General features: G+C 37.3%; 1 protein-coding gene across 6 annotated transcripts; it reads right to left on the bottom strand.

The window, feature by feature from the left end:
• Window positions 1-259: 259 nt before the first annotated feature.
• On the bottom strand, window positions 260-27,582 carry PHF6 (PHD finger protein 6). 6 transcript variants are annotated; one of them, XM_037408025.1, is made up of 11 exons: window positions 27,187-27,582; window positions 21,926-22,105; window positions 21,613-21,714; window positions 17,947-18,080; window positions 17,578-17,621; window positions 7,930-8,093; window positions 7,611-7,754; window positions 6,266-6,370; window positions 5,306-5,439; window positions 4,550-4,679; window positions 260-4,259 (listed from the first exon to the last, which is right to left on the bottom strand). In XM_037408025.1, exons 2-10 carry the CDS (start codon window positions 22,061-22,063, stop codon window positions 4,550-4,552), a joined length of 1,095 nt encoding a protein of 364 aa, XP_037263922.1. In that variant the 5' UTR covers window positions 22,064-22,105; window positions 27,187-27,582; the 3' UTR covers window positions 260-4,259. The 6 variants fall into 6 exon arrangements, with proteins under 6 accessions (XP_037263922.1, XP_037263916.1, XP_037263920.1 ...); XM_037408019.1 differs by having other exon boundaries at window positions 7,930-8,096; window positions 27,187-27,580; XM_037408023.1 differs by having other exon boundaries at window positions 260-2,960; window positions 7,930-8,096; window positions 27,187-27,580.
• Window positions 27,583-27,905: the final 323 nt, after the last annotated feature.

Genomic DNA, 27,905 nt, shown 5'->3' with positions numbered 1-27,905 from the left:
AAGGTGAGAATGGGAACCTTCAGTGAGTCAGTTGCTTCACATTATTAACTAGCAGAGCAGCTTACCCGTTGCACAAAGTTAAGAAGAATACACAAATATGCAGTGTTACCACTAAGTGCCATACTGCAAGTATGCATTCTCACTTCTTTCCTGGTAAAATTTTCATGGGACTGTAACCTCAAAAGCAAATACTGCATTTATGCATTAAAACGACAATTTTAAGAGTTACACTTTCAGAAAAAGGACAGATATGCAAATATGAAATTCATAACTCATTTATTGAATATATATATGCAAGGATACCAATAAAAAGAAACTAATACTGCAAACTACAACTTTGGAAGTAAAGCCAATATAACAGGAACAAAATATACATAACATTGTAGATAGGAATGCATTTACCCTCTTTCATACATTCCTTGTCTTTACACCTAATGTAAATGTATGCTAGAGCAAAAGCTGCAAATGTTAGCCTAACCTGAGTGCTTTTTGACAAGCAACAGTTCTCCAGGATTCTTTAAGAGTTGAGATGTCACTGCTGACTAATGAGTGTGCATATATATGCATATATAGAAACTGCTTCAACAAGTATATAAATCAAGAGCTGTGTTCTGTTTTTTAACCTCCTTCACTAATACGGTGGTATCTGTTTCTGGCAACATGGAAGAAGAGTTACTATTCGCTATAATGTACTTTCAGTTCTCTTAAGATCAATTTCATCTAATGAGGATTAATTTTCTTGTCAATCTGATTTAGCATATTAGTATTTTTGGAATGCACTGATTATCACCTGCCAGATAAGTCTGATATTTCAAGTAGATCATCACCTCTTCATCTTTCACTCTGGTTTAGCATGAAGTTATTTCTCATATAGGCAGCAGCACAAAGCAAGCTCTCTTCCTTTATATTACATTTTAGGGCCAGATTGGGTATAATCATACCATTCTAGATCAGCACAGCTCTTTGTACCTAAAGATCAGACTTTGTGGAGTGTAGGTGTAACTCCTACTAGAGCCTTATCACAGAACCTCCTGTGGATCAACACCTGCTGAATGAGCAGATCTTTTGATCACCTCATCTACCTCAGCCTAGCTAGCTGCACTGATGCCAACGCCGAACCAGCCTTTCACCCTTCCCTGAAATGCAGCGATCGCACAGCTCGCTGCCATAGTCTTTGATCGCACCTTGAGAATGGCATTACACCAGCTGTATCCTCGAGTTGTTTGAACAATACCCTCCTGATGCCTGTCCTTCCTTGGTACAGTCCTTTCATGGTATAGCACAATCACAGATCTGTTAATACAGAGATACAGTGAGTTGGGGAGACCTCTATAAAATAGAGATACAGCGAGCTGGGGAGAAATTTCCCTTCTCAGAGGGTTCCAGGCATCTTAAACAGCACACACTAACTCTTGTGAGCAAAAGAAATGCCCAAAGGCCAAAAAGAAAATTTAAATAAAGCAAAACCAGTTTCATAAGACAAGTTTTGTTAAATTCATGAGTTCTCCAATTGTGAGATGAAAGCCGAAGGTGCCTATTAAAAAAAAAACCCTCAGTAACAAATAGACTGCATTAATTTAACTATCTAATTTAAACATACCTATTTCACCTATTGAGCACTTTCATTACTTCTAACATTTCTGGGAAGGCAGTAGATGCTCCAGAATAATCTTCAATATATGCTTGCAAAGATTACATTGCTTTACCAAAAAAAAAAAAACCCCAAAAAAACTCTCAGACAGACTGTCTGAAATTCCAAGCTAAAATACACATAAAAAGACAATAATGGCAGTATTTTGTCTTTAAAAAATGACGTAAATGTTGTATACTATCATACATTGTCATGCTTTTTAAAACTACAATTAAGGACGTAAGAGATGTACAGTAAATACACTGCTGAGGTACATTTCTTCTAAATATTAACACCACGACAGAATTACTCCCCAGCAGGTGATGCTACTTGGGAACATATAAATACAATTTTTACATTGTAAGGCACTTTTACCCAGCATACATGAGTTGAAGTCAGTTATGACAAATCTGAGGCTTGTAAGAAAAGATTTTTGCTTTTGACTTTGTTTCCATGAATTTGGAATTAATGACAGTTTAGTCAGGCCATCTCAGCACAAAGAGGTAACAGGTAAACCAGCCACTTTTCTGCTACCCAAAGGTAAAGTGCTGTTCTGGTTCTTCAAGGCATGGAATGGGGTAATTTATTTTTACAGATGAATTATTGGATTGAATATTATACTAAGCAACTGACACACTATGAATAAGAGCTCAGTCTCAAATACAATCAGTATGCTGGCAGATCTACCCCATGCAACCTTAGTTAAAATACAGTAGCTGCAAACAAAGTGCCTTTTTTCCATGGAAGGGCCATGTCTCAGGCACAAATCTAGAAGTAATTTAAACACTGAAGGATGTCATTTTGCATTCTAAAACTGTTCTGAGTGGCTGAAAAATGTTCATATTCTAGGAGAAACAAAACACCTTGATAGACAATTTCAATAATCGATCTGTCATTGCAATTCAAGTCACGCTTTTAATTTTGAAAGTTACAAATACAAAATAAAAATGATCAATGGCATCATGTTTAGAGCAGTAACTGAGTATTTTCTGTACACAGCAATATTTCTTTCCAAAATGACATTATTCTCCAGAAAAGCAAACAGAATTGATTGAATTCTAACAGGTAAAATGTTAGAAACTCCAATATACAGTAATTGAGTCCCTCAAGACATTAAGGGAATGCATAAGAAGACAAATGACACACATTAAATCTTTTAAAAATACAAGTAAAAAATGCTACAGAAATTCATGTTACAAATGAACTGTTTTTGCAATACCAATCACAGAAGAACTGTAGCAGTTTATAGTCAAATCAGTGTCTTTTGCTTGTTTCCTTCCTTCAGATCCAGAAGTTTTGTTGGGAGTTCAGAGTGAAACAAGTCAAAACCCTAAACGAACAATAAGGTGATGCGACAGCAACAGACAAACATGTGGACTAGATTCAGCTTTTTGGTTTTATTTAAGTCTGAGACTGTGCTTTAACAGACCAATTGAAGAAGCTAGTAGTCATTAAAATGACAAGGTGTTCTGAAAACAGTCAGAGGACTGATCTGTTAGGTTTGGTATAGCCTAGATCTGATTATTCCCTAAAGGAACATCAAAGTCTAGCAAGTAGGATTCCATGGCGTGATTGTTGACTTGAACAGAAAGAGAAAAAATAATCACTAAAACAATAAGGATGATAAGCAAAGTTTCTCATATAGTGGTCATAAGATTAAAAAATAAATACCAATCTAGCAAAAAAGGTTGTTTCCTCATTCTTTTTACAGAATGGGACCTTTATGCATATTCTGGACAAAACATGAAGTGTTCCACACAGCACAGAACACTTGAGGTATGGACGTCAGATATGGTGGCTAAATTCCATAGTGAGTTAGGAGTTGTAACTCTCTGAAGTAAAAGAGATTGGGCTGCAGAGTCCAAACATTTGTATAGTAAGGTTTTAATCACACTTAGTGAAGTGTTCTTTGTAAATCAGGGACACAGAAGAGGTGGGTCGTTGGGGAAAGAATGAACTACAGCCCTTTGGCATGAGTTCTAAAGCTCACAGCTCAGAACCAACAGCTGCTCAAGTAAATCTCCCGCAAACAATGCTGGGCGGAATGAGCAATCACAACAGGAACAACCTGAAATGTTCAAGCGTGCTTCGGTGTACACTGAGTCCTTTTCTACTGTGTGCTTTGCAAGCAAAAACAGAGAGCAGCTTTCCCATGTATAGCCTCCATTACTTGTGTATGAAGAGAATGCAAAATTCACAAAGTACCAGCTTGTCGCCACCACCAACTTGTTGTTAATTAAACTAGCTAAGACCTTCCCTCATTGCATGAATCCACTAAACAAGTTACACGTTCCAAATCTTAAGGTTTTTATTCAGTCCAGAAATATAGATCTTACTTCATTTCAATGTCTGCCTTAACTTTTGACACTGTACATATTACATATCATTTATATAGTGTTTCATTTTTTCCAGACACTGCAGACTACAAACTACATAATATTGACATGTAAAACTCTGCCACTTACTGAAGGCTCACACACATGAACGTTTCAGGCAGTTCAATGAAATTTCTAACAGAGTTGGGTAGTAAAAAGTTACTAACCCTTTTCTGATTTTAGAAAACAATTTAAAAGAATTAGTAGTTATGATGTCTTAGCCATTCCCAGTTCTATAACTCTGTCCCTTGAACCTGTTTAAAAAATGATGAAAACAACAGTAAATTTAAAATCATACAGAAAAGCATTTAGCAGCTCTGACATTACATCTATATTTAGCGACAGAAACGAGGGCCTCCCTTCTTATATGGTTACAAAGTCCGTTGGATTTAAAAAACAACAAATCCTCCCCATTTTTCTACAGTGTGCCAATGAAAAGTATTTATCTGCGTACACTAGATTTAAATACTTCACTGCAGTAAACTATATTAAATGTATATTGCATTTCAGTCTCGGTAACAGATCTGTCAGGTAACTTCCATACCTAGTTTCCATTGAGCTGCTGCTGAGGAATGTCATTATGGTCAGTGACTGATTTGCCACGGCTTTTGCTTTCTCTTTCTTCATCCTCTTCATCTCTTTCATCATTTCCACTATGGTTTTTACAATAGAGTCTAGCACAACAAAAGAAACAGTGAGGACTTCTACCAAAAATATCAAAACCAGACTCTCAATTAGTTTTGAGATGTGCTACAAGTCAGCTGCGAACTCCTAACTCACTCATGGTTTTCAAGTCTAGCATCAGTTAAATGGAGAAAGAAAAAAAAAGGTTGAAGCCTAGCCAACAAAACTGATCAATGAGTTTTCTAGAACTGCTACGACACTGCTCAGAGAATGCCCTCTTGTGGGCACAGCCACACTGGCAACTCAACTGCAGCAAGTGCCAAAGTGACAGGGTCCAAAAACCCAAAAATAAGCTACAAAACTTATCAGGATGGAGTAATCATGCCATAAATTATCCAGGGTTTCTTCAGTATAAATTAAAGATTAATGGAGGAGGAAAATACAGTACAAGTAAACTAATTTTCTCAGTTCTCATAGTGCAACACCACGAGAGAAATTTTAAGTTAGCAGAGTAACTGAAATCTTTTGCAAAGTCAACAATTACTTAAAAATACCATTTTAAATGAAATTATATTCCCTTTTTTAATAACATACTTGACTAGCCAAGTTAGACAGAAAAAGTGCCCTGAAATACCTTCACTTTCATTATAGATTGAAGAATTACATAGGTCCTTACTTATAAATTCCTCGTGACATATTCTCAATGTATTTAGCTTTGTCTTCTACTCCACAGTGGTAATGGTATGTTTTTATGCAGGCTTTAATTTCACACCCAATAGTAGCACCAGGCTGGCTGCAAAGTGTGCATTTCTGTGCAGGAGAAAGAAGAGAATGGCAGAGTTCAGCCTTTCAGTCTCTTGCCTCTTATCATCAGCTTAGTGTTCCTCTTATTTATGGCTACCACTTTGGAACAGAGTAATTTCTCTGGCAGATCATCCTTCCAATGACAAGTTAATCAAAGATATTGTAAAAGAGAAACTATATAATACTAACCTAATTAAATATGAACATTAGGATTTACCTGCTCATTGCATTGAAAATTGCTACATGATTGCACATATTATTGCATTTCCAAGACAATTTTATTGCCACTGAAGTTAGTAAGTTAATATATGAAGAATCTTAAATTATTTTTTTTTCAAGCGACAATATTGTTAGGAGTCATTTGGTCTCCCCCAATTTCTTAGCAGTTTAAAAACACACTGAATTTTAAAAAAATACAATGTGACATTGTACCAACATCCCCATCTCTGAGGCCCTGATACGTTTTCATATATAACATCAGAACAGTTAGAAACATGCTGCTACAAGAACATATTTTCTAAATTTATTTCTAGTTCTACACAGTATGTTTTCAGTAACATAGGATCCAAAGCTGTTACTCTCTTATAGTTACAGGAAGGCTAATAATTATTTACTATGTATACTGTCATGAAGAAACCTAAATACTTGCCCAAACACCACTGATTTCTAAGGCGATTCCTACCTGACTACCTGTCCCCAAAGTAATAATGTATTTAAATTTTGTGTTTAGAACATTTAGATGGAAATGATTATTTCACAGAAGGAAGGAGGCAAAGCTATGTACACCTTAGAAGAATCAGTAACACATTCATCACATCCTGCAGACACATACCATTCTTTTTCCTCTCTTGATTTCTTGAAGTACAGTTTTGATATCAAAATCACCAAACTCTGCCCTTGAAGTTGTTGTTAGCTGGACAGTGCCAGAAGAGAACAACTGTAAAACAAGCAAGTCAAAATAATTTCAGGTCACCAACATGATTAGAAATTTGTTTATATGCAGGAATAACTGCGTATTGAACATCCCCTTCTGTGATCTCAGACAGCACGTGCTGTACCAACAAACTAGGAAAAAAACCCATGCTGAGTAATTAGTACGATGAGTATTCCTTCTGATACCCACACGATTGCTTTAATTACATTTGGCACCTTGGAGAAATATATTATAAAAGACAAAGAAGTAGACAAGAAATAATGACATAATGAAAACACAAAGTAATGAATGGCCAATATTATCAATTACGCGACTGAACTTTTTAGGAATATTCAATTTCCTTCCCTGTGACATATATATATGTAATTCAGCTTCACACACAGCATCAGCACAGCTGATGTCAACATACCTGAAAGGCCCTGAGGGGTGACAACGGAGTACCATCCCTACTATCATCATCCTGGTATATTCAGTTTAAACTGCCCTAAGATCAAAGCTCAAGCAAACAGAGCAGCAAAGAATACTCTAAGGCTGAAGGCTGCTGGCACACACCAGCTCTGTTTAGCATGGCTAGGTATAGGAAGACACTTAATTAATACTCCACAGATTGCCTGGACTATTTATTAATTCTGAGGCGCAACAGGAACCACTGAGGCTTGTTACTCAAAGCCCTACCTCATTCATAGAACAAGTTATATGAAAGATAACTGCTCATGTTCATTGAAATGAGGAGATTCTTTTCAGGCTGGCAGTTCTATAAATGTGACCGTTGAAAAGCAAGGGTTTTCTAGAACTCCCATGTCCCACTCTACTTGAGTCACACAGTCTGAATCCACTGGTCAGAAAATTAATGAAGGTCGTGGATTCTTCTCAGATTTTGTCTGAATGCTTGTGGAGTAAAGGTATTTTGGTTTTGGAGTGGATTTGTTTAGTTAAAACTGTTTTCTGTTTTCCTTTTTAAATACTGCGCGTGCATTTACACGCTAAGGGAGCATTTTTAATAAGCTAAAGAGTCTCCCTGAGCTAATTCCATCTCTTAGCACGTAGCCAACTTTTATCCATACTGCCCGCAGTGAAAATAAATGAATTGCTCACATCGCAACACTTCAGCGCTTAAAGAGATCATCAGCGCACAGACAATACTCATGCATAATTACATGTGAGGTTACTGTATTAAAATTTAAAACAGCAATTCAGACAAAATTCACATAATAGACTGGTTTACAACAATACTGTTACTCACCATGCACTTATAGTGTGCTGCAGCCTTTTTGGCATTAAATATATGAAGCTTTCCTCTAGCTTCATTTTCTTCTTCACCTGCATGACAGAATCCACATTTAGGTTTTGTATCACTGGGGCTGCTTCTGTGGGGAGACCTGTCTCTCTGAAAGAAAAACATGTTACTAAAACATACTGCTGGTTACAAATAAGGTTTTAATTTTAAAAGCCTGTAGCCACCAGCTGGAGGCTCAGACATGCAAATTTTAATAAAAACTGTATTTGCAGAGCAGAAATATTAAATTCTGTCTTCTAAAAAGTTTAGCGTATTTACTGCTTACATAGGAACTGCTTTCTATTTCATCTGTGCCATGTGAGGACGTAGATCTAGTGTCTTCTGATTGCCCTTTTAAATTTGTTTTTCTTGGCTTTCCCTTACGACCCCTCCTTTTTCCTTTGGGAGGTGAAGGCTCCAATTCGTGTTCATTGATACTTTCTTCTAAATCTGCTTTAGAAGTTAGAAAACATCATCAAATAACATTCTCAAAAAGTTTACACAAAACTGACCAAACAACAACAATAAAAAAACCCAAAACACCAGGAAAACAACCAAACAAGAAAACATAACCTGTATTTTCTGTGTTTCAGTCAGAAATAATAATAGCAACTTTTCCCCATGTATTACAGACATGCAACTGCAGATCCTGAAAACATTATTTACTTCTTTATACATTATCACACAGCTTTGCATCTTTATAACATATGAAGATTTAGCATTTCTTACAACTTCTGCTTTCAGACCCAAAACGTGACCTCAGATACACATTTTCCTCCAGTGAAAATAAGACTCACTTAAACTACACTGAAACCAGAAAGTGTTTTCAACCATGAAATAAGCTTTTAATTTAGGGTTGGTTTTTTTTGAAGATGCATAGCTCCAATGTAAATAGCCCTTGATATTATGCCAGTGTATCCAAATAACACCTCTCTCCTTGCTTTATTAATTGATGCCATTTGACATAAGGAAAAAACTCACTCATTTTGGCTAGAACATTAACATTAAGTTTTAAAACTGAAATGTATTTTGCCTCCATGAAACAAATTAAAATTTCCTTTCAGTTACAGAGTATTTTTCCATCTACAGCTAAAAGCAGCCACCAGTTTACTGAAAAATCATCCACGCTGACAATATCCCAGATAAAGTATTTATAGAACATAAAGAATTTAAGAATGTATGATTTTAATACAGACATACCACAGAGGTCTGACAAGTTGCTTAGAAAATGTCAGCTCAGCAGCTGAATGCCATACAGAACTGTAGTCCAGTATTCTAACAGACCTCCTTTTTGATTACTCAAAACTCTACAGTTAATACAGATCAATTCTGCAAACTGAAAATTGCTTCAAATATGATCTAGTTAAGTTACATCTGATACTGAATAACCAGCTCTACTCGGTTGCTAACGTCTTTCCTCATCATCAGCTGCTCACAGGAGCATCTTTTTTTTTCTTTTCTAATGTGCAACACCCACCCCTGCTCAAACTGCAAAGATACTTCAGCAGACTTATTTAAAGAAACATGCACATGCTCTGCTAAAGAACTTGCTTCTAAAATCCAAACCACAAACATCAGGATGAGCCCCCAAACGGAAGAAAATCCTAGCCAGAAGATTTGGAACATCTACTTTATACATTAACTGGCCACTTAACTGTTGTGGTATTATTATTATTAAAGCATTGCTATGGCACTTATTGTGATTATACTGTTGCCTCAGTATCCAGACAGGACATCTTATTTTGAGACTAAATGTTGCTTCGCCAGAACTCATCTTTCTCATCTATTATCATAGAAAAACCAAATCACATTTCTATCTCATTATTAACAGCAACTCAACCGCACAAGTCAAAGACTTGAACATATTCCACAGCCATCAACCTGGAGCAGAAGATAACTGAACTACTGGGCCAAGGCCTTGCATACAAGTGTATCCTGTTAAGCTTCATCTACCATATCTGTCCCTGATGCCTAAGAAAGCTACAGCTTCTTGCTCATTCATTAATGGACAGAAAACTAATCCAAACACATCACAACAGGTTATACTGAACTGTAATTCCTCCAAAGCTTTACTCTGTTATATGCTTAGAAAGAGGCAAAAATACAAATCTGCAAATGATTTTGGCTTAAATTGACAAGATTATTCAGCTATATACAGATATACCCAAGTTGCTACTAAAATGCATCAGTCTATCTACCATGATATTCCTGTGCTTTAATACATATACTATCCTTTTCTAATTAGATTACAAAAGCTCTATTTCAGTTTCCAAAAATAAAATACATACCATGTATTATCTAATGACACAATATGTTTTACGTTTTCTTCTTAGAACTTACTATCTAACATTATTTTTTATTTATCATTACTTGCTAAATTCCCCAAGCAAGATTATACAATTTAGATATCACACCTCTCAGACTCCATAGAGCAACATTTATTACAATTTGAAAACCTTTTGAATAACTCTCCTTTATCTTGTCCTTCATCATATGAACTCTCCACCAATGTTTTAGAAGAAATTTGTGAATTTTTGTCTCTACTCTACATTTACAGAAATCACAGATGGTTATTCTAGAAAAAAAGAGTCTTACAAAAACATGACTATTGAATCCATGACCCTTTAAATAACATCAGTAGGAAGTTAAAAGTAATTCCTTCCAAAATCATTCCACGGACTTCCTTACTATATTTGATGAAGCAAAATGCAGCCCAGTCACCAACACATTTTTTCCAGAGCTCCTTATCAATTCTGTCAACCATAACGCTTTCTACCTCTTAGTCCACCCTTATTTTCTAAATAACATTAAAGCGTATCCTGAACTCTCTACAGGCACACTTTCAAAACTGAAAGTGAATCATAATCGCCAAAACCAAGCACATGTTATGAAAATAAACTTTTTTGTAAGAAATGTCACAGCCTCCTTACAGTGTAAGTTCTTAAGCGCTAGTTTTTAGTCTAAATTTGTTAGAATATTTAAGATTGGAGAAGTAAAAATGCTGTATTTTTAAATGATGGTTTCAGTGTAAGCATAAAAAAAAATTAAAAAAACCCAAGATTGCACAGTTTTCCTCAAAGGAGAACCCCTTTTCCGTGCTCAAAACTAGTACTTCCTAAAAAGTTCAGAGTTCACTGAAATAGAGATGCTACATGACCCCTTCATTAAAATAAAATTCCTTGCAGATTTAGGTCTCCTACTACAAGTGACACAGACCTACAGATTAACACCAGCGAGATGTGAGGAACTGCTTTACCACATCTATCTCCAAGACTGATGCCTCAAAACACTGAAGTTTCTCTCATTTTTTAACAGCACCGTGAACTACTGTAACAATACAGGAAGAAAGAGATTGTAACCAGCTTTAAAATACACCTGCCTTGGATGGTCTTTACTGTTTAATATGCAATTTGGTTTGTGCCCTACCCCTCCCCTCAAGCCCACTGCCAGCTTACCCTGTTTCCCTGGCATCTGATGGTTGGGTGTTTCCAACTTCTCATGTCAGCTTGAACTAAGGAAAACACAAAAAGTTGTTCAACTCCTCCCTGACCAGATGACGTTTTATCATGGATATCACCCATACACTGAATCCCCTGAGACTCCCTGGATACTCCTCAGCTGCCCCCATCCCATATCCCATTACTGCATTGATTTTTAAAATCATCACAATACGCTCAACGTAACTTTATCTAAACTCTTCAAAGGAGGTGTCTTAGCTTTCTTCAGAAGTCCCTACACACCGTATCTGAAAACACAAGCTTAATATACAATATGGCCTGAGAAGGAGGGGTAGGGGTAGAAATCAAGAGGAAACATTCCACATTTTAAAAAGCACCTAAGAACATGGTATCATAAATTCAGATGAGCAAAAAGATGAGCAGCAACAAGCCCCAAATTTGCATTTTAGAAATCCATGAGCAGTACAAAGTACCAAAAAGAAGACTAGCAAAATGCTGTATTACATAAACTGTTAACAGGGAGACTCAGCTTCAGAGAGAAATCTAAAAATTCTCCTTTGATCATGACTAGAAAGAAAAAGGATCAAGATGTTTTGCTGTTTAAAATAAGGCTTGGCAGAGAAGTCACTGAGGTATCACTGATCTATTCTATATTGCATCAGCTGGAAATACACCTGGAACAACCCTTTTCCCAAAGCTATCTTAAAGCAAAGTAATAAAAGAATTAAGTGATTTAAAGGTTGTGAAAGAACAAATAAAAAGATGATGTGTACAATAAAGGCTAATACTTGCTCTCTGCGTCCACCTCCTACATTACCTTAAATAACAGACTAAGTGAGCCAGAAGCAAAAGGGGCTAAGTCTGTATGAGGAAGATAATAAACAACTGACTGGCAAAATATATTTGGAAGTAGGACTGTACATAAAAAGCCGCCAAAATGCAGAATGTGGAAGAGGCTTCGATATGCTGTTATGTAAATCTGAAATCACACATGTATATTTAAAGTTTTACAGTGCATTTTCGATAAAAGAGAAGCTCTGAAAATTATAAAAGAACAAAATTGACTTTACTAGGTTTTCAGAAGAGAAATGGAATATAACAGAGAAAGAAAAATGTACTTTGACGTGTTAAAGTAAGATGTCCTTAAAATATGGCTGAAACCCAATGAACCATGTGTGGCAACATAAATATTTTAAATTGAAAAGAAATGTCAAAAAAAACCGGAAAACCTTATTATCCCAGTAGTCAATAATAAAAATGTGAATGCATCTATAAGCATTAGTAAGAACTAGATATTTGCATAAAAACCCCTGAAAACAAATACAGACTCAGGTAAACCAATCATGAAATAACAGCAGCTTTTATAAGCAAATTATGTGAAATTAACAATTAAAATACTGAATATAAATTTTAGTGTGGCAGGGGTTTTTGTCTGTCTGTTTTTGGGGTTAGGTTTTTTTTTTTAATGGAAAAAGACTAAGTTACATGAAACATATCTAAACTGGAGAAAGTAAGAATGTAGAGGAAAAAGATTAAATTACCTCTTAGGTCCCATCACTAACATGTTTTCCAGACACCTCAAGGAACTGATGACTCTTGTCCAAAAACTATTTTTGACTTGACAGTATCTATGCTATGAAGTACTTGATACTTTTTCTTTAAATACATTTAACATAGAAAATGAATAAATAAATAGTCCTTCATAACCTTACAATCTAAATGCTTTTTCAAGCGATCCCTGGCAAAGACTGAAGGCAGACAATACACTTGGCTTATCTGCATAATCAGAAAGCTTATTACAATTGTTATGTTCAACCTGTTAAGTATGAGTTAGCTGACCAAGATTCTATTTGTATAATGTCTTGCCTAGATAGGAAGGAGAATTATAGTGTAAACACCACAGGACAGCTCCTCAGATAGGCCAAACCTCTCACCACATTACTTTTACATTTTTTCCTGTTCCATTAGCTATACATTTTTCCATAAGAAAACACCACTGTGATGCTTCTGCAAAGTATCTCATTAGTCTATAATGGACTGTACAGGAGATCGCTAACTTATTGCCTGGACCAACTGTTTTTGTTGTAACACTACGCATACATTTGATGTCACATTCAGAGCAGCAGACTCCTGAAGACAGGCAACAAGAAGGCTGAGTTAGCAGAGCCTAGGAAGAATTTTTTACCATCAACCAGCACAATTGAAATGACACTGAACTGCAACATTACAGAAACTTATTAATACCTGACTGCATTAATGCATACAATGTTAGGCAAGCTTATGCTGTGAGCAGCATCACAGAAAATGCAACTATAAACAAACAGTGATTAAAGAATCCAAAGATGAATCAGGATATTACCTAACTATAATGCCAAAAAGTTGTGGATCTTTTTGCTGCCAGCCCCTGGCTTACATAGTGCTTTGAAAAAGCAGTCGGTTTGATACAGATTGCATCATCTCTAAATAGGTCTCACAGAGAAATATTATCCTGACTCAACTTAGAGGGCAGTATGAGAAGCACAGATTTAATGTCTGATCTTTAGAATAACATGAAAAGGATGCTGCGACAGGGAATGTCCTTATTTCCATTGTGGAAACATCATTCCCTGAGGCTTTGAGTACAGCTACCATAGGAATTACGGACACTTTTATTTCTCTGACTGCACAGTTCCCAAGCATCTGTTTTAAACATTAACAACAGATAGTCACACGGCTGTCTTCATTCTTTGATTTACTAATATGTAATAGAAGAATGAAATTACATTCTTAGTTTATATGAAACTATTCTTGATGAACTGAATTTGTTTTAAATTCAACACAGGGGACCCCACCTGCAGGGAACCGTAAGATACCAGATTTAAAATTTTTCAACAATTATTTCCAGTACGTTGGAATACATGCCAACAAATGGTGCCAAAACCTTATTTCAACAATACTCTATTCTTCAAAATGAATAAATGCAATTGTATAAAACTGAAAAGTAATTCAACTAATAGTCAGCTGTGATAGTTTGAATGCACTGGCACCAATTCCTGTAACCTATTAGGTACTGAGAACTTGAGATGGCTTGCCTAAATTAAGAATTAAATTACTTAAAGTTCAGGTCAAATTATGTTGTTAGATTTGTAACCAGCAAGACAAAAATCTAGACTTGAAGCTTTCAGTAACTTGGTCTGCTCCTCTGAGCAAGTGTCTTTAAATTTGTTGACCTCACAGCCACAGCCTAGTACAAAGTGTGAGGGTACCTCACTTTTACTGTCCTTTTTCCAGTTAGTGGGAACACAGCACAGAAGCAGCATTCTGAAATATATATACATAAAGAAAATATAGCAGAAGTACACTTTTCCTATTCTATGTTACCTGAAGGCTTGGCTGTACAAATACATCAAACCCAACGATCTGCTGAAACGGATAATGTATTTAAGAGCACAATACTTTGCTGCCATGTCTCATATTTTTATATTTAAAGAAAACAGAAGGTAGTTCAGCAACTCCTGTCAATTAAAGGAAACTGAACTTCCATCACCCATTAACTCTGTCTAGATGAGTAGAGAGATACTTAGTCTGATGAATTCTCGCGCCACTTGAACTTCATGACAGCAATAAATAACATCTAACAGGTCCTTTTTATTAGGTTTTAACTGGGTAACTTTAATTTCCACACAGGTCCTTCAACCACACTTCCACACACTCTCAAGAAATGTTCTTTAACTGTTATTAAATGGTTAACAGATACCCTTTTTAAACTAGAACTTCTAACAAAAGGTATATTAGTCAGATCTCAGACATGAACAAGTATGTCTCCAAAAGCATCTCTTTTCTAGGGAAGGGAAGAAAAAAAATCTCACTATTATGCAGCAGTACTGCCTATGGAAATAAAACTGTTCTGCACTGCACCAAACACTCCTAAAACCTCTCTGAACATCCACTGATAGAAGTGACATAATAAAAATGTTTGGACTGCAGCAATTAAATCTGGATACAGAGAACAATGGATAAAAACCCCAGACGTTCTACACTGACCAAGAAAAAAAACCACCAAAACACCAGCATCCCAGAGCAGAAGCAGTAAGCTTCCATTAAGAAGGACTGATAATTTCAGTGCCTCTGTGCACCTACATTAAGTGACAATAACCACTGATGAGCTTTAACTATTCTGTTACAAAAACACTGCCAAAAGCAAGGATTCACGAAAATGAAACAAACACATGAGAGGAAAAAAAAGCCACATCTAGTATCCCTAGCCAGTCTATTCACTCTTCTCTGCAAGTCCTTTCTGGTTTCACACACCACCACTCTTTGACATTCATATGACTCTTTGATATTCACATTTTCCTCAAGAAATAAACCAACAAAATACAGACATAAAGCTTAATTTCACCATCCAACATCTTCAAGTTACCATTTCACTAAGCAGACTTCAGCATTTAAATATGAAAAAACAAACCCTCCATCCTTTCTTAAACTCTGAAAAACATCCTGTATATTTCTGACTTGTAAAGGTAATTAGTTTTCAATGTAATAAAATACCATTGCTGTACAATGCTCTAAGTAATTTCCCTAAGACAGATGCAATATGTATTTTCACTTTCTTTGATTTAAAGAGGTCTATCACAAAAGAGCCCCAGCTTCTGGCATTATCAAATCCATAACTGTAAGTAATAAAATTCTACGGGTATAGTTCCCTAAATTGTATTGACTAAAAAAAGAGAACATATTCCTTGGAAAAGAGCACTGGCTAAAATTTCAGTCAAATATTAAACAAAAAAATGAAAACAAGGATGTGAAGTACAGCTGCACATATGTCTAAAAGCGTAAAGCATAACAGAACTAAATATTTTAAACAAAAATATGTGTCCAAAGTTCAATGCTAAGTAAGATACTGCTGGGTTCTTAGGTCTCAGTTTTTCTGAATGATGTTGCTTATTCCTCTTTCTCCTTACCCTCAAACTAAGAGTCTCTTTGGATGAGTCTAGTTTAATGTTTTAATAAATTGCCATCATCAACATTTAAGAAAAAAGCCACTACGCCACTAGTAATTATTCCCGTGTCTTCTCAGACAAATATATCCATATAAAATTTAAAAGCCTTTGCTGTAGAGAATGACATCGTAGAACTGGAGATAACAGTGTCTCAAAACTCTTAAAGAAAAGCACATTTCGATCCTGCAAGGAATTCCAAGCAGAAAAAGTTGTCCATTGGCAGTGGGCTCCACACAGAACTGGAGGCATTTCTCAATAAGATGTCAAACACTGAGCCATTTGTGAATAAGTATAAAAGATATATTTAGTTATCAGTTAAAAAGATGAGTATCTCTCTGGACTGAAATGTTTTTCATATTCTGTTCCTGCTAACAAGGAAAACAACCCCCAAATCAAAGAAACAAAGTGCTACAAACAAACTACAAGATAATGTGGCCCTGCCTCCTTGGAGAACTAATATGTATATTGCTTTTCTTGGGTAAACCTGGTAACAGCAGTATCAGAGAGTGCTCTATACAAAGCACATGACAATAATTATTTAAATAAACTAAAAAACCACAACCCACAGTTCTCATTTGCCATTTTCTACTGCTTTCAATATCTTTCTGAACATTGAAATAACATCCAAACTTTAACATATCTACTACCCAAAGCATAAAAAGTGGTACATTACCTTAAAATACATTTGGCAGAAAGAGACTGAATAGTTTACGAAATCTGATCTTCGCTAAAAAAAGCATCTCATACTCCTCATTAGTTAAATCTGATGACATTTCAGTCAGAAGTAATGCATAAAGTAAACTAACAATTGTTCACTTACACAAATTCAAATACAGTAAGAAAAAGGAAAAATACCTGCATAAATACACGATAGCACAACTAGTTTGGAATTTTAACCAAATGATTTATCTATGTTTGTGGCATATCACCCCTCACACATTTCACTACTCTCCCCTGCACAGATGCACCGCTTTTATGACTATATCCATACGGATTTTTTTGTTTATGAAGATGACTCAGAAATACATCTGTAAATGATCTGATCACAAACCTTTTCATTTACTATTGCGTCCTTCTTATTTGAAGAGTTAAGCTCCATTTAATAGTTTTAAAAAATAGTGAATATTTAGGAACATTAGCAATAGCAAAAATTAGCTGTTACCTGACAAAATATTTTAGATGTTAATATTGTGAATATTTAACTACAAATATAAGCCAGCTTCTTCCCAGAAGGGAATGCATTACTTCCACCCAAACTTTGTTTTGACAGAACATCAAATCTTTTGAACAGCCTAAAATTTATATTTTGGGCTTCTCTCCACCTCAACCAATAATTTTTAGAGAAAATACAGAAATCAGATGGGCTTCCAAACTCATTGTTTCTCAAAAAAATGTAGTTCTAATTTTTACTGAAAACATTTATAATCTCCAGAAGAATTAAATTTAACCAAGTATCTTTCTACAATGGGAAAAATTTATATTGAATAATTTTACCTTCAGAGTTATGCGTAGTTTTCTTGTGTTTTCGACATAAAATCCTATAAACAAAGTAGTTGAAAACTGTCAAGTCAGTCACGATTCACAGATTTATTTACTCATCTTTTAAATTTAAATGCCAGTACATTTTTGTCCCACTTGTAATACTCACTGATATACAAATCTTGCAGTGAAAAGAATGCTTTTCTAGCACATCACTATTTTGAATGCCACAATCATCATTAGAATTTTTTTTGCAACAGTTTTGTTTAGATTCCAAAGTGGGTATTCTTTTGTTTTGCTTTGTTGCTGGTTTTTTTTTTTTAATAAACCAAAGAATGTGAAATATAAATACAAAAATAAGCATAGCAAACAAGTAATAGTTACATGTAAATGCCTTGTGAGGGTTTCTCTCTTATCTGAGCTTTATCATGCAAAGCACAGTAGTAGTGATATGTCTTGTGACATGTTTTCACATCACAGCCAATGGTTGCTCCAGGACAATGGCATAAAGAGCACATCTGTAAAGAAAAAGAAAGCACAATTCACGTTACTGTTGGCTTAGTATTTCTGAGTTCAAAAATAACAGTTACCACTCCTGGTGACAAAATAAATGGAGTTATACACTTGGTATTACTCTGTGTGCTCTTAGGTGTTTTGCATAATTTATTTTAAAATCAAGGAGAAATTTGTTGCAATTATGCAACAGTACAATAACCATCATACAGTGATTATCAATTCAATGAAGAAAAAAAGTAATTTACTTTTTGGAACATGTTTGATGAAAGTGCCACAGCTATTCACCTAAATATCTCACTCCCAAGCACAGTCTGTACCAACCATTTCAGAAAAGTTAAAATAATAAATTGTGTCTAATTCTGATTTATGTTATGAAGTTAAGGGGAAGACATCCATTTGGCAGTCAGAAATACAGATGACCTGCAAATTTACCTTAGCCTCAGCAGCTAACTTCACCTCATTTTTCTATAGTAATTTCCAAAACACTGAATTTAGTGAAATATTTGTTAAATACAATGAATTTATTTCAATTAGACTCAATTTTGCTCTTTATACTTACATTGCAGAAAAAGTTAAATGGGAGTCTCTTCCTTTACTCTTGTTTCCCAATAATTAATTCTTCTCATATTACTCACTATTGCTTAGGATACACCAGCTATCATGCTTCTAAATTGCTCACTGCCCTGCTTATACTGTGTTAGGAATAACTGGAAAGAAATCTGCCTTATTTTTTACATATTTATTTGTAAATAAATATGGGGCAATATTTACATAATATTACCCCCAAAATCTCAGAATTTCCCATTAAACTCCTGTCCCAAGACAACCGGAGCTTTTTGTTTGTATCCTGCACGTTGTCCACACCTCCAAAAGGTTACAATTAATTCCAGCTCCGTCAGTGTAAGTGTGCAATGTAAGATACTTGCTACATACATCTTTGTGGAATACACCTTCTGTCTACTGCACTAGCATAGTCAAGTTCTTTTCATTTGTCTCAAATCTGCCAAATAAATATACCAAAGTTATGTATCACCATCCCCTTTTTCAATTTTAACAAAGTTAACTGAACAGTAAAAATGTCAAAGCCTTGGATCATCTCCACTTACTCCTCTACAAGCTCTGAAATGGTATAGTTATATACCATTCCCTAGTTCTTATCTAAATTGTATGGGTATTTTCTCTCGTAAATTTGTTATATGTTATGGTTTAATATATGTAATAATGGCAGACCAAAGTCTAGGCTGAAATTATATCCAATCAATTTTAGTCAGTACTTCAGTATTCTCAAAGCAAGAAATGACTAAAACAAAACTTTCTTTTTATGAACACCATGGTGTATCTATACAAACAAAACAGACATAGGAATTTTAACACTGATTTATTGGTCTATGTTCCCGGACAGTAATAAACTATTTATTTCATTGGTACAAGTCCTGTTGTCCAAATGGCCACTGTCAACAGATTAATTAATTCCCAAGTCATATCAGGTATATGGGAAGTTTGACAAGCTGCAAAAATGGGCAAGCTCTTTAAAAAAATCCTCCCACACACAGCTAACAGAAATAATACGGATATCAGTGCCGTGGTACTCCCAAATATTTAGACTTTGTAAGTTTTTATGACTGGCTTATTAAGGTTTGAACCTACTAAATTTTCTCAGGCAGAAATGTATTACCATCTACATGTCAGTCATTATCATTTCAGTAATCAACAGGCCTTGATTTTCAGTGCATACCTGGTCAGCAGCAGCACCTCCTGAAGGAGGGCAACTACATAAAATCTGTCAGCAGACAAATTTTGTCCAAGCTATCAGTATAATTACTTAACCCAGTGCACCATGCTGAGATATTTTTGCTCAATGTGTTCCCACATAAAAGAACAGGCTAGAACAGAAAGCAGACGTTAGAGGAGGGGGTATTTGGGCTAACTATAAACATTTAGCTTTACGCTTCCTATACAAGTCAATGCAGAAAGACAGATTCCTCCAGAAAGAGATACAGAGCTGTAGTTTTCTGACAGCTACAGACAAAGATAACACAGCTAAATTAAGATCTAAAATTATCTTGTAAATTCTCTCCAAACAGGATACATTTCAGGACTAGGAATCTACTAGGGTAACCAGATCCAGGTTTTCTTCAAAAAGCTGAACAAAATGCCTGATACATACAGCTAGTGAGTTCCAAGAATATATCCAGCTGTTGCATCAGTGAGGGAACGCAAAGAGATTCAGAAGCAGAAAGACAGAAACCATCAATGACATAAAAAGAAAAAAACTTCAAAAAACATTTAAGAGACCCAAGAATCAAAAAGTTTCTTTATGATCTGTAGTTCCATTTACTACCATGCTCTTTGGAAACTCCTAATCACAACATGACTGACTTGTGAATAGTTACTTCTTTATGCTTCAGCTAATTGGAGCAAAGAAAGTTCCCCACGTTGGAAAAGATTCAAATGAAACACTGGATGAAATATTAGACTACTATTATACAATTGCAGTTCTACAGTAGTATTTCGGACTACTCTTAGTGGTCCAATAACTGGTAAATACTTAAGAATGCTTTAAATAACTAAGCTGAACATTTTTAATGTGAGGAGTGAATTGATCATTTGTTAAAACTCTTTTTAAAAAGCCTTACTCATTTCTCCCAATGGAAAACAACTAGTTCTAGTTTTTTTAAAAAAATTTAAAATCATGAATTCGCTTCTCAGAAATTAAATAAACTAATTGCTGCTCAATTCTCATGAATTTGATAGAACTGTAATCACTATTGTATCCACATACCTCAGAAGACACCTATATTCACAGAACTGTCTATTAAATCAATATTAAAGGAAGCAACAAAAGTACCTTTGGTAGTTAAAACCAGATTTTGGCAGCAAAACCAAATACTGGTAAAGGCACAATAATACCCTCAACCAGGTCCCTAGAATGTGGGTTTCTTTCTGACATCTAACAGAAAATATTAAATAGAAATTACTGGATTAAAAACATAAATCTAGGAAATGCTATTGTTTATACGCAGAACATCAAAAAAAACCCTGGGCTTATTCTGTAAATGAGTTTTCAAATTTGCTTTGAAAAAATGCCTATCTGCTACAATCATCTACATTTGCCAATGAGGAAAAAAGTGACCCTAAAAATAGTAATTCTGGATTTATTTTTTAATAATTCCATTATTAAGCTACAATTCTTAAAAGATGTTTACATGAAAGCAGCACTGGACTTGAAATAAACAAACTACTTTTCATCCTTTCCTAAACACACTTCAAGAGTTGTTTAACTGACATTTAACTTTCATTTCAATATGAGTATAATCATACCTACTGAGGTCTTCTGTTCATAAATCTGAGACCAATCTTATTTCAACATCATCTTCTGTAAGTTGTCCATTGCCTCAGAGCTCACACAAAGGTAGCACTTTAACCACCCCCACCACCTAATATATATAACACACCAAACAACTGCATGGTAAACTTTACAGAAGGTAAGAAAATACTGCCTTCCATTTCCAAGAGCCAAAAATAGAGACTTACCAGTTTAGTGCCTCTCTTTATTTCTTTCTGAATATCTTCAATAGAGAATCCACCAAGACTCTCATTATCAGTGTGTGAAGATACCAGTGCAGATGAGAACAGCTAAAATTATAAAAACAAAACTTATTTTTTAAGCTCTAAGGTGGTACGGACCATTTAAATATATAGATAGATAGATATATAGATGAAACCCACAAAAATTTCAAATTACAGTGATCAATAAATTGTGCCAATGCCACAGCTTGTTGAATTTTCTGTTTGTTTGTAGCCTTTTACTAGCTCGCTACACTCCTTTTTCCTATGGGTTACTTACCATACATTTGTGATGTGCTGCCACCTTCTGGTTTTCTGACATCAGTAATTGTCCACATTCATTATCTTTATTAGATCTACAAAAACCACACTTCCTTTGTCTTGAAGACACTTTTTTCTGTCCAACTGAGCTTGTCATGATTTTAAATGACCTTAGAATGCCACTTCAATCCTCTCAATGCTACAGAAAAAAAAGGTGTAATCAGCACGTTAACATCAACAAAAGGCAATTTAACTTATAGTTTTATAAAAGTAATATTGGTTGCTTGAAAGTGATCTGTCCCTTTTCCCTTTTTTTTTTACACTACTTCAATATATCCAGATAAACATGCACCCAGCAGAGGCAGTATTTTGCCAACTTATGAAATTGTATCAGCAAGCATAATTAGTTCTTTAGGCAAAAATGTTTGAACATTAATATAAAACTTTGGATACTAATACAAAACTTAGGGGGAAAGAAGGAATAAGTGTAAAATATAACAAATACAGCAATCATTAGGGGGAGAAGTTACTGCAACTCCTTGATCTCATTCTTACAGTTATTTATTACAGCAAAGGAAGTTGTAGAAAATGCACTACCTGTGCATGCAATAAAATTCATGCTTCTGTTTTTGAAGAAGTTCAGTAGCAAAGAAAAACCCAAGAGTCCAGCATAGCATCCAGAACAGGTTTTGAGTGTAAAAGTATCAGCAGAGAAGTAACTACCCTCAGATGAGGGTAGAGATGAGAAGATAAATCGTTACCATTTTAGGTATTACAGACATACAGTGTGGCTAGTCAAACAGCATTAGGAACGAAATTTTAGAAGCATATCGGACTAACTTGCTGGAATGGAAACCTTTTCAACACCCACAGTTAATTTAGCCATACCGTACTAGCTTTCAGTTAAGTGCACGAGAACTGCTATTCTCACCTAAGAAAAGTAACTTTGAATTAAACTCAACATGAATCACACACTTTGCACATGTCACCAGCAACACATTTTAAAATATAACATTGAGGTCCCAAATCCTCTAACCAGGCAGACACTGCAAGTTCAGAAGTGAAAATACCTGATGTGTGTACGTGCTTCTTGGCCCAGTATTAAGTAGTTTGTGTGTATTGGATTCTACATCTCTCAAAGAAATAAAATACCATCCCCTTCAAACAGACTTTCTTATAGGTTTTCACTTTGGAGATTTGAGCCTTACTGTCAGAATTGGCCACAACTGCAATAAAAGCAATCCTCCTCAGCTTTTGTCTTCATTAGACTCATCTAAGTAAGAAAAGCCACCACATAGTTTGATATTTCTGTTGGGAAAAAATAAAAAATCCAGCCATAAAAACAGCAGATTTGCAATACATCTGGACTGTGCTACAATGGCCATTGCATGAAAATGCATAACTGTTTTTTCAAATTTGCATAGGCAAACCTGCCTGCTTCTCCATGCTGTCAGACTCTCATAATACTAATATCACCCCCTATTTTTCTGATGGAAAGCAGAGAACCATCATTAAGTGTCTGTCAGCATATACTACTGCTAAAAGACAATCCTGTTAGATTCTCACTCTTCTGTTTCAACAGATTTACACAGACTGTGCTTTAACTGTCTTGCAATGTTTACTCCAAAACTCCTGCATCAAAAGGTGTCTGTCCTGTATCTACTGCCTTTGCTTTATCAACAGCTTCATTTGCTTTCTTTTATAACTGGAAAGCAGTTTACTAGCCGGTGACGCATACTCATAAGAAGAATGCATAGATTTCAGATCTTGCTGATTTGCACAAAAAATGTGCCAATCTGGATAAACTAGTCACACCCTTTTGCAGTGGCAATAGAGAGTCCTTAAGTGTTAAACACAAAAGAATTACAATACTGTATTCTTCTAAAGAAAAAACAAAACAAGACCATTCTGTAATCCTTTCTGAGTAGAAAGAGGGAATGGCTCCTGAAGGAAATATACAGATTTTTAAACTAAAAAAAAATATATAATTTTTAAACTTAAAAGAAATGTATTTGGGAGTAGGAAAAAGACTTACAAAAGACAAGTAGGAAAAATATCACAAAGATTTCTTCTTTTCAGGTCACGTTCAATAGTTCAACACAAATCACAGAGCTATGTGTTAGAAATATATTAACAAAATCATTTAAAAAGCAAGAAGCTCTGCTTTGGTATAAATAATTTTATAAATACATTAATTTGGGTCTACCTGTTTCATTTTATATTCAGATTATATTATCAATATATTGCCAGGAATGATAATAGTTCTTAAACGGAGTAACAGGAATTTTGTTGAGCACATACGCAGGTACTGCTGACCTACAGGACTAAGAATTACAACTATAAGAAACAGCTATCTTTTAATTTAACAAGTAAATTCGTATTTTAGAAAATGCAAATAATCTGTAGAACACACAAAAATTTACTAAATCGCTCTCATAATCTTTTATTTATAAGAATAGTAACTTTCAAGAAACAAGATTATGAAGAACCTTCTCACAGCTGGCTGCAGTCAACTGCCCTCAGCTTACGCCTTCGAGAAGGCACGTCACTACAGCAACGCTAGAATGTGACATAACCTAACTTCTTGAAGTACTTTTGCATAATTAAATTTTTTAAGGCTCACAGTGAAGACAAAAATAATGCCAATATTTACTTGATGACGCATGGATGCTGATGTTGTAACACCAACAAAAATTAGCAAATACTATGTTTTGGAATACTTATTAAATTATAAATAATTTAACACTTGAAAATTTATTCAAAACACAAACAGACCAAAAAGCATCAGTGAACACCAAAAAGCAAACACACATTCTTTTCACGATCAGATTAAATTACTCCAAAAGCATTTTACAAGGATATCTAAAAGTTTTCTTTCCATTTCTACATTCTCTGCATTTGTGTTTTCTGTATCACTGGGCATTAACACTATGTATACATTTCTAAAGACTGCAGAAAAAAACCGAGCATGAGAAATATTTCAGAAGCATTTAATCTGTAGACCTCTCCATAAATTATATTTGCTTTCTCATAAACGTGAGAAAACTACCCTGAGATCACTTTTCTTTGTGCCAAGATGCACTTCTTATCCTGTCCATTTAAATATACTCATTTTCTGAAAAAGACAAACTAGGTTATGCAGCTCCAGAATTCTGAACGTGAACACTCAAAATTCTGTTTTCATCTCTCAAGTTAAATCACCCAAAAGCAACTAATCCAGTTTGCCAAGTATCAAGCTACATTTCATTGGAACAAGAAAAAGAATGCAACTTAAAAACAGCTCAGTATTTGTTTTCCACGTTTAAAAAGCTAACATATTACTACTAAAACTTATAATATAGTGTTTTAAGTATACTGTTGACAGAATCTTGCCTGTCTGCTTTGTCGGGGAAAGTCTTACAGATTGGATCACAGAAAGCGATGTACTATGGAATCACTGACTAGGAGATTGTGCACTATCTGTACCAAAACAGAACACGTGTACTACAGAACACAAATTATTACATACAGAAACATTTTCCACAGGCTTGGTCTGAAAAATGGGAAGTTACATCTACCCTATAGTCACAAAAGAAGAAACTAATTCAGTGATTCTTCACTCAGAAATTTGGTTCATTTGCATTCACGTTTCTTAAGTGTCCACTAAGACATTAAACATGGTGCCTCCCCTAACAGCATCTTTATTTTAATCTTTAAAGCAGCATGTTTTACAAACTCATACGGTTTGCATACTGTTTTACTGAGTTCTAGATAATGTAAGAGAGTGTGAGTTCAATGACTCTCAGGCAAAGAAGGACGCTCTCAAGTGTATGAGACATTGTTCAGCACCAAAGAACGGAAAGTAACCTGGATTCTAATTTCTATTTATTGCCCCAGGATGTTTCAAGAGCTACTGCCTGTTTATAGGAGTTAAGGCCCCACTTGTATTTCCAGCTGACAACAACGACCTGTATACTGTACTTTCTCATGTACAGTTTGGTTTCATGTGTGGCCTGTATGATTACAAAATTGTATTTTTAAAAATTAGGATTTATATTTATCCATGAAGAAAATTTCAGACACCCAAGGAAAACCCGCAAGTACACATGCTATGTAAAACGTCATTAAACATGCTGAAGTGGTTTGGCCTTTCAGGAAAAGCTACAGAAAATACAGGCAGTGATTTTTGCAAGATGCTCGCTAGAGATTACCAGATTCTCTGTTTAAAAAACTTCCAAGTGCTGTCTAGTTTCTAGGGTCAATTACCCATTTTTGGGGACATTATTTTGGAGAAGGTGAGCAAAGCTGGGGGGAAGGGAGGTATCCCATAGGTGTCTGTAGCTGAGAACCAAAAGTCACAAGTCCCATGGAACTCTTTAACCCAGAGTTACTTTCACACAGCATCCTACAGCCACTATAAAAAGTAGGACATGAACTTACCCGTGCAACTCCCTTAAAAAAAAAAAAAGAAAAAAAAAAAAAAAAAGAGAGAGAGAAAGAAAGCAAATGGGGTGGGTGTGTGTGTGTGGAGGGGGGGGGGTGTTCGGCGGGACACGATGAGGGGAAAGCCTGACCCTGGAAAGTCTAAACAATAAGAGCAGAGCAGGTAACTACAAATGACACTAACAGAGCCTGCGGTGAGGGAGATCTGGCAGGCAGCACAGACCTATCTTCAGGAAAGTTTACATACTCCCACGGGGAGCGGGAGATGAGACGATAACAGCACCTCCGCCGCTCGCCCCGCCGGGGGGGATGGCTGAAGCACGGCCCGGCACCCCCCGGGGAGGGACGGCCGCCAACCCCCGCAGGAGCCCGGCCGCCGCACCGGCTGGGCCTGATCCCTCCCCGACGGAGGGCCTACCGAGGGGAGCTCGGTGGGGCGCGGGGCTCCCGGGAAGGGCCATCCTCCCTCCGTTTCTCACCGAATTTTGGGGGAAATGGGACTGGGAGACAAGGGGGGGCGGATCCTCCAGGGAAGGAGGGAGCGGGCCGAGGCGGGCGGAGCGAGCGGCTGCCGTCGGCTCGGGGAGGGGAAGGGGGGGCGGGTAGCGGCGGCGGGGGGGCGCCCCCCGAAGAGGCAGCACTGGGTGCCGGGACCCTCCCGGGGGCAGGCGGCTGGCTGAGGCCCAGGGACCGGCGGCGGCCGGCGGCGAGGCAGCAGGAGGGCAGGGCTGGCACCCCGAGCCGGGGGCTGCGGGCGGGCGGGCCGGGGGCGCCGTGCCTGCCCCGGGCGCGCGGCAAAGAGGCGTTTGGGCGGGCAACGAGGCAGCTGGGCACTCGGCCGGTCACTCAGTCACTCACCCGTGTGGCGGGTGGGGCGCCGGGGAGAGGAGCAACTCGGGCACACCCCCACCCCCCCGTCACCGCCGGTCGCTCACGGCCGCTCGCTCGCCGGGACCGTCCCTTTCATTCGGGGCAGGGGACGCTGCGCCGCCGCCGCCGCCGCCGAGCGCAAGCACGCACGCACGCACGCACGAGCGGGCGGACGCACGCACGCACGCTGGGACGCACGCACGCACGGCGCGCTCGGGCCGCGACGGCGCGACGCTGCGGGGCGGCGCCCGATTGGCGCGCTCGGCGGTGCGGCGGGAGCGCGGCGGGAACACGGCGGGACCTCGCGGCCTCCTGCGCACGCGCGCCGCCGCCCGCCTCCCCTCGCTTCTCCGCGAGGCCCGGAGGCGAGAGAGTCGGGAAACGGAAGGGGGCGGGGCGGGAGCTCCGCGCCTGCGCACTGCTCACGCGCAGCCGTTGGAGCTGGGGGGGGCGGTGGTAGGAGGGGGCGCGAGCGCCGGGGCCGCGCAGGCGCGGTGCGTCGGCGGCGCGCGGCAAGGTGCCCGCGCATGCGCGGAGCGCGCGGAGGCGGGCGGCAGCGCTGCGGCAGCGCGGGAGGGGACAGGCGCATGCGCGAGGGTGGGAGTTGGCGGGGCCGGCTCGCGGCGGTGCCTGACGGCGCTGCCTCATGGCGCAGCCGCGCCTCGGCTCCGGCAGGGCCTGGCGCTCCGAAGCCGTTTCCCGGCTCG

Source organism: Falco rusticolus, chromosome 14 (assembly GCF_015220075.1).
Source record: "Falco rusticolus isolate bFalRus1 chromosome 14, bFalRus1.pri, whole genome shotgun sequence".
Classification (NCBI taxonomy): domain Eukaryota; kingdom Metazoa; phylum Chordata; class Aves; order Falconiformes; family Falconidae; genus Falco; species Falco rusticolus.
Note: the sequence above shows the minus strand (reverse complement) of the source record. Positions and strands in the feature narration are given on the sequence as shown.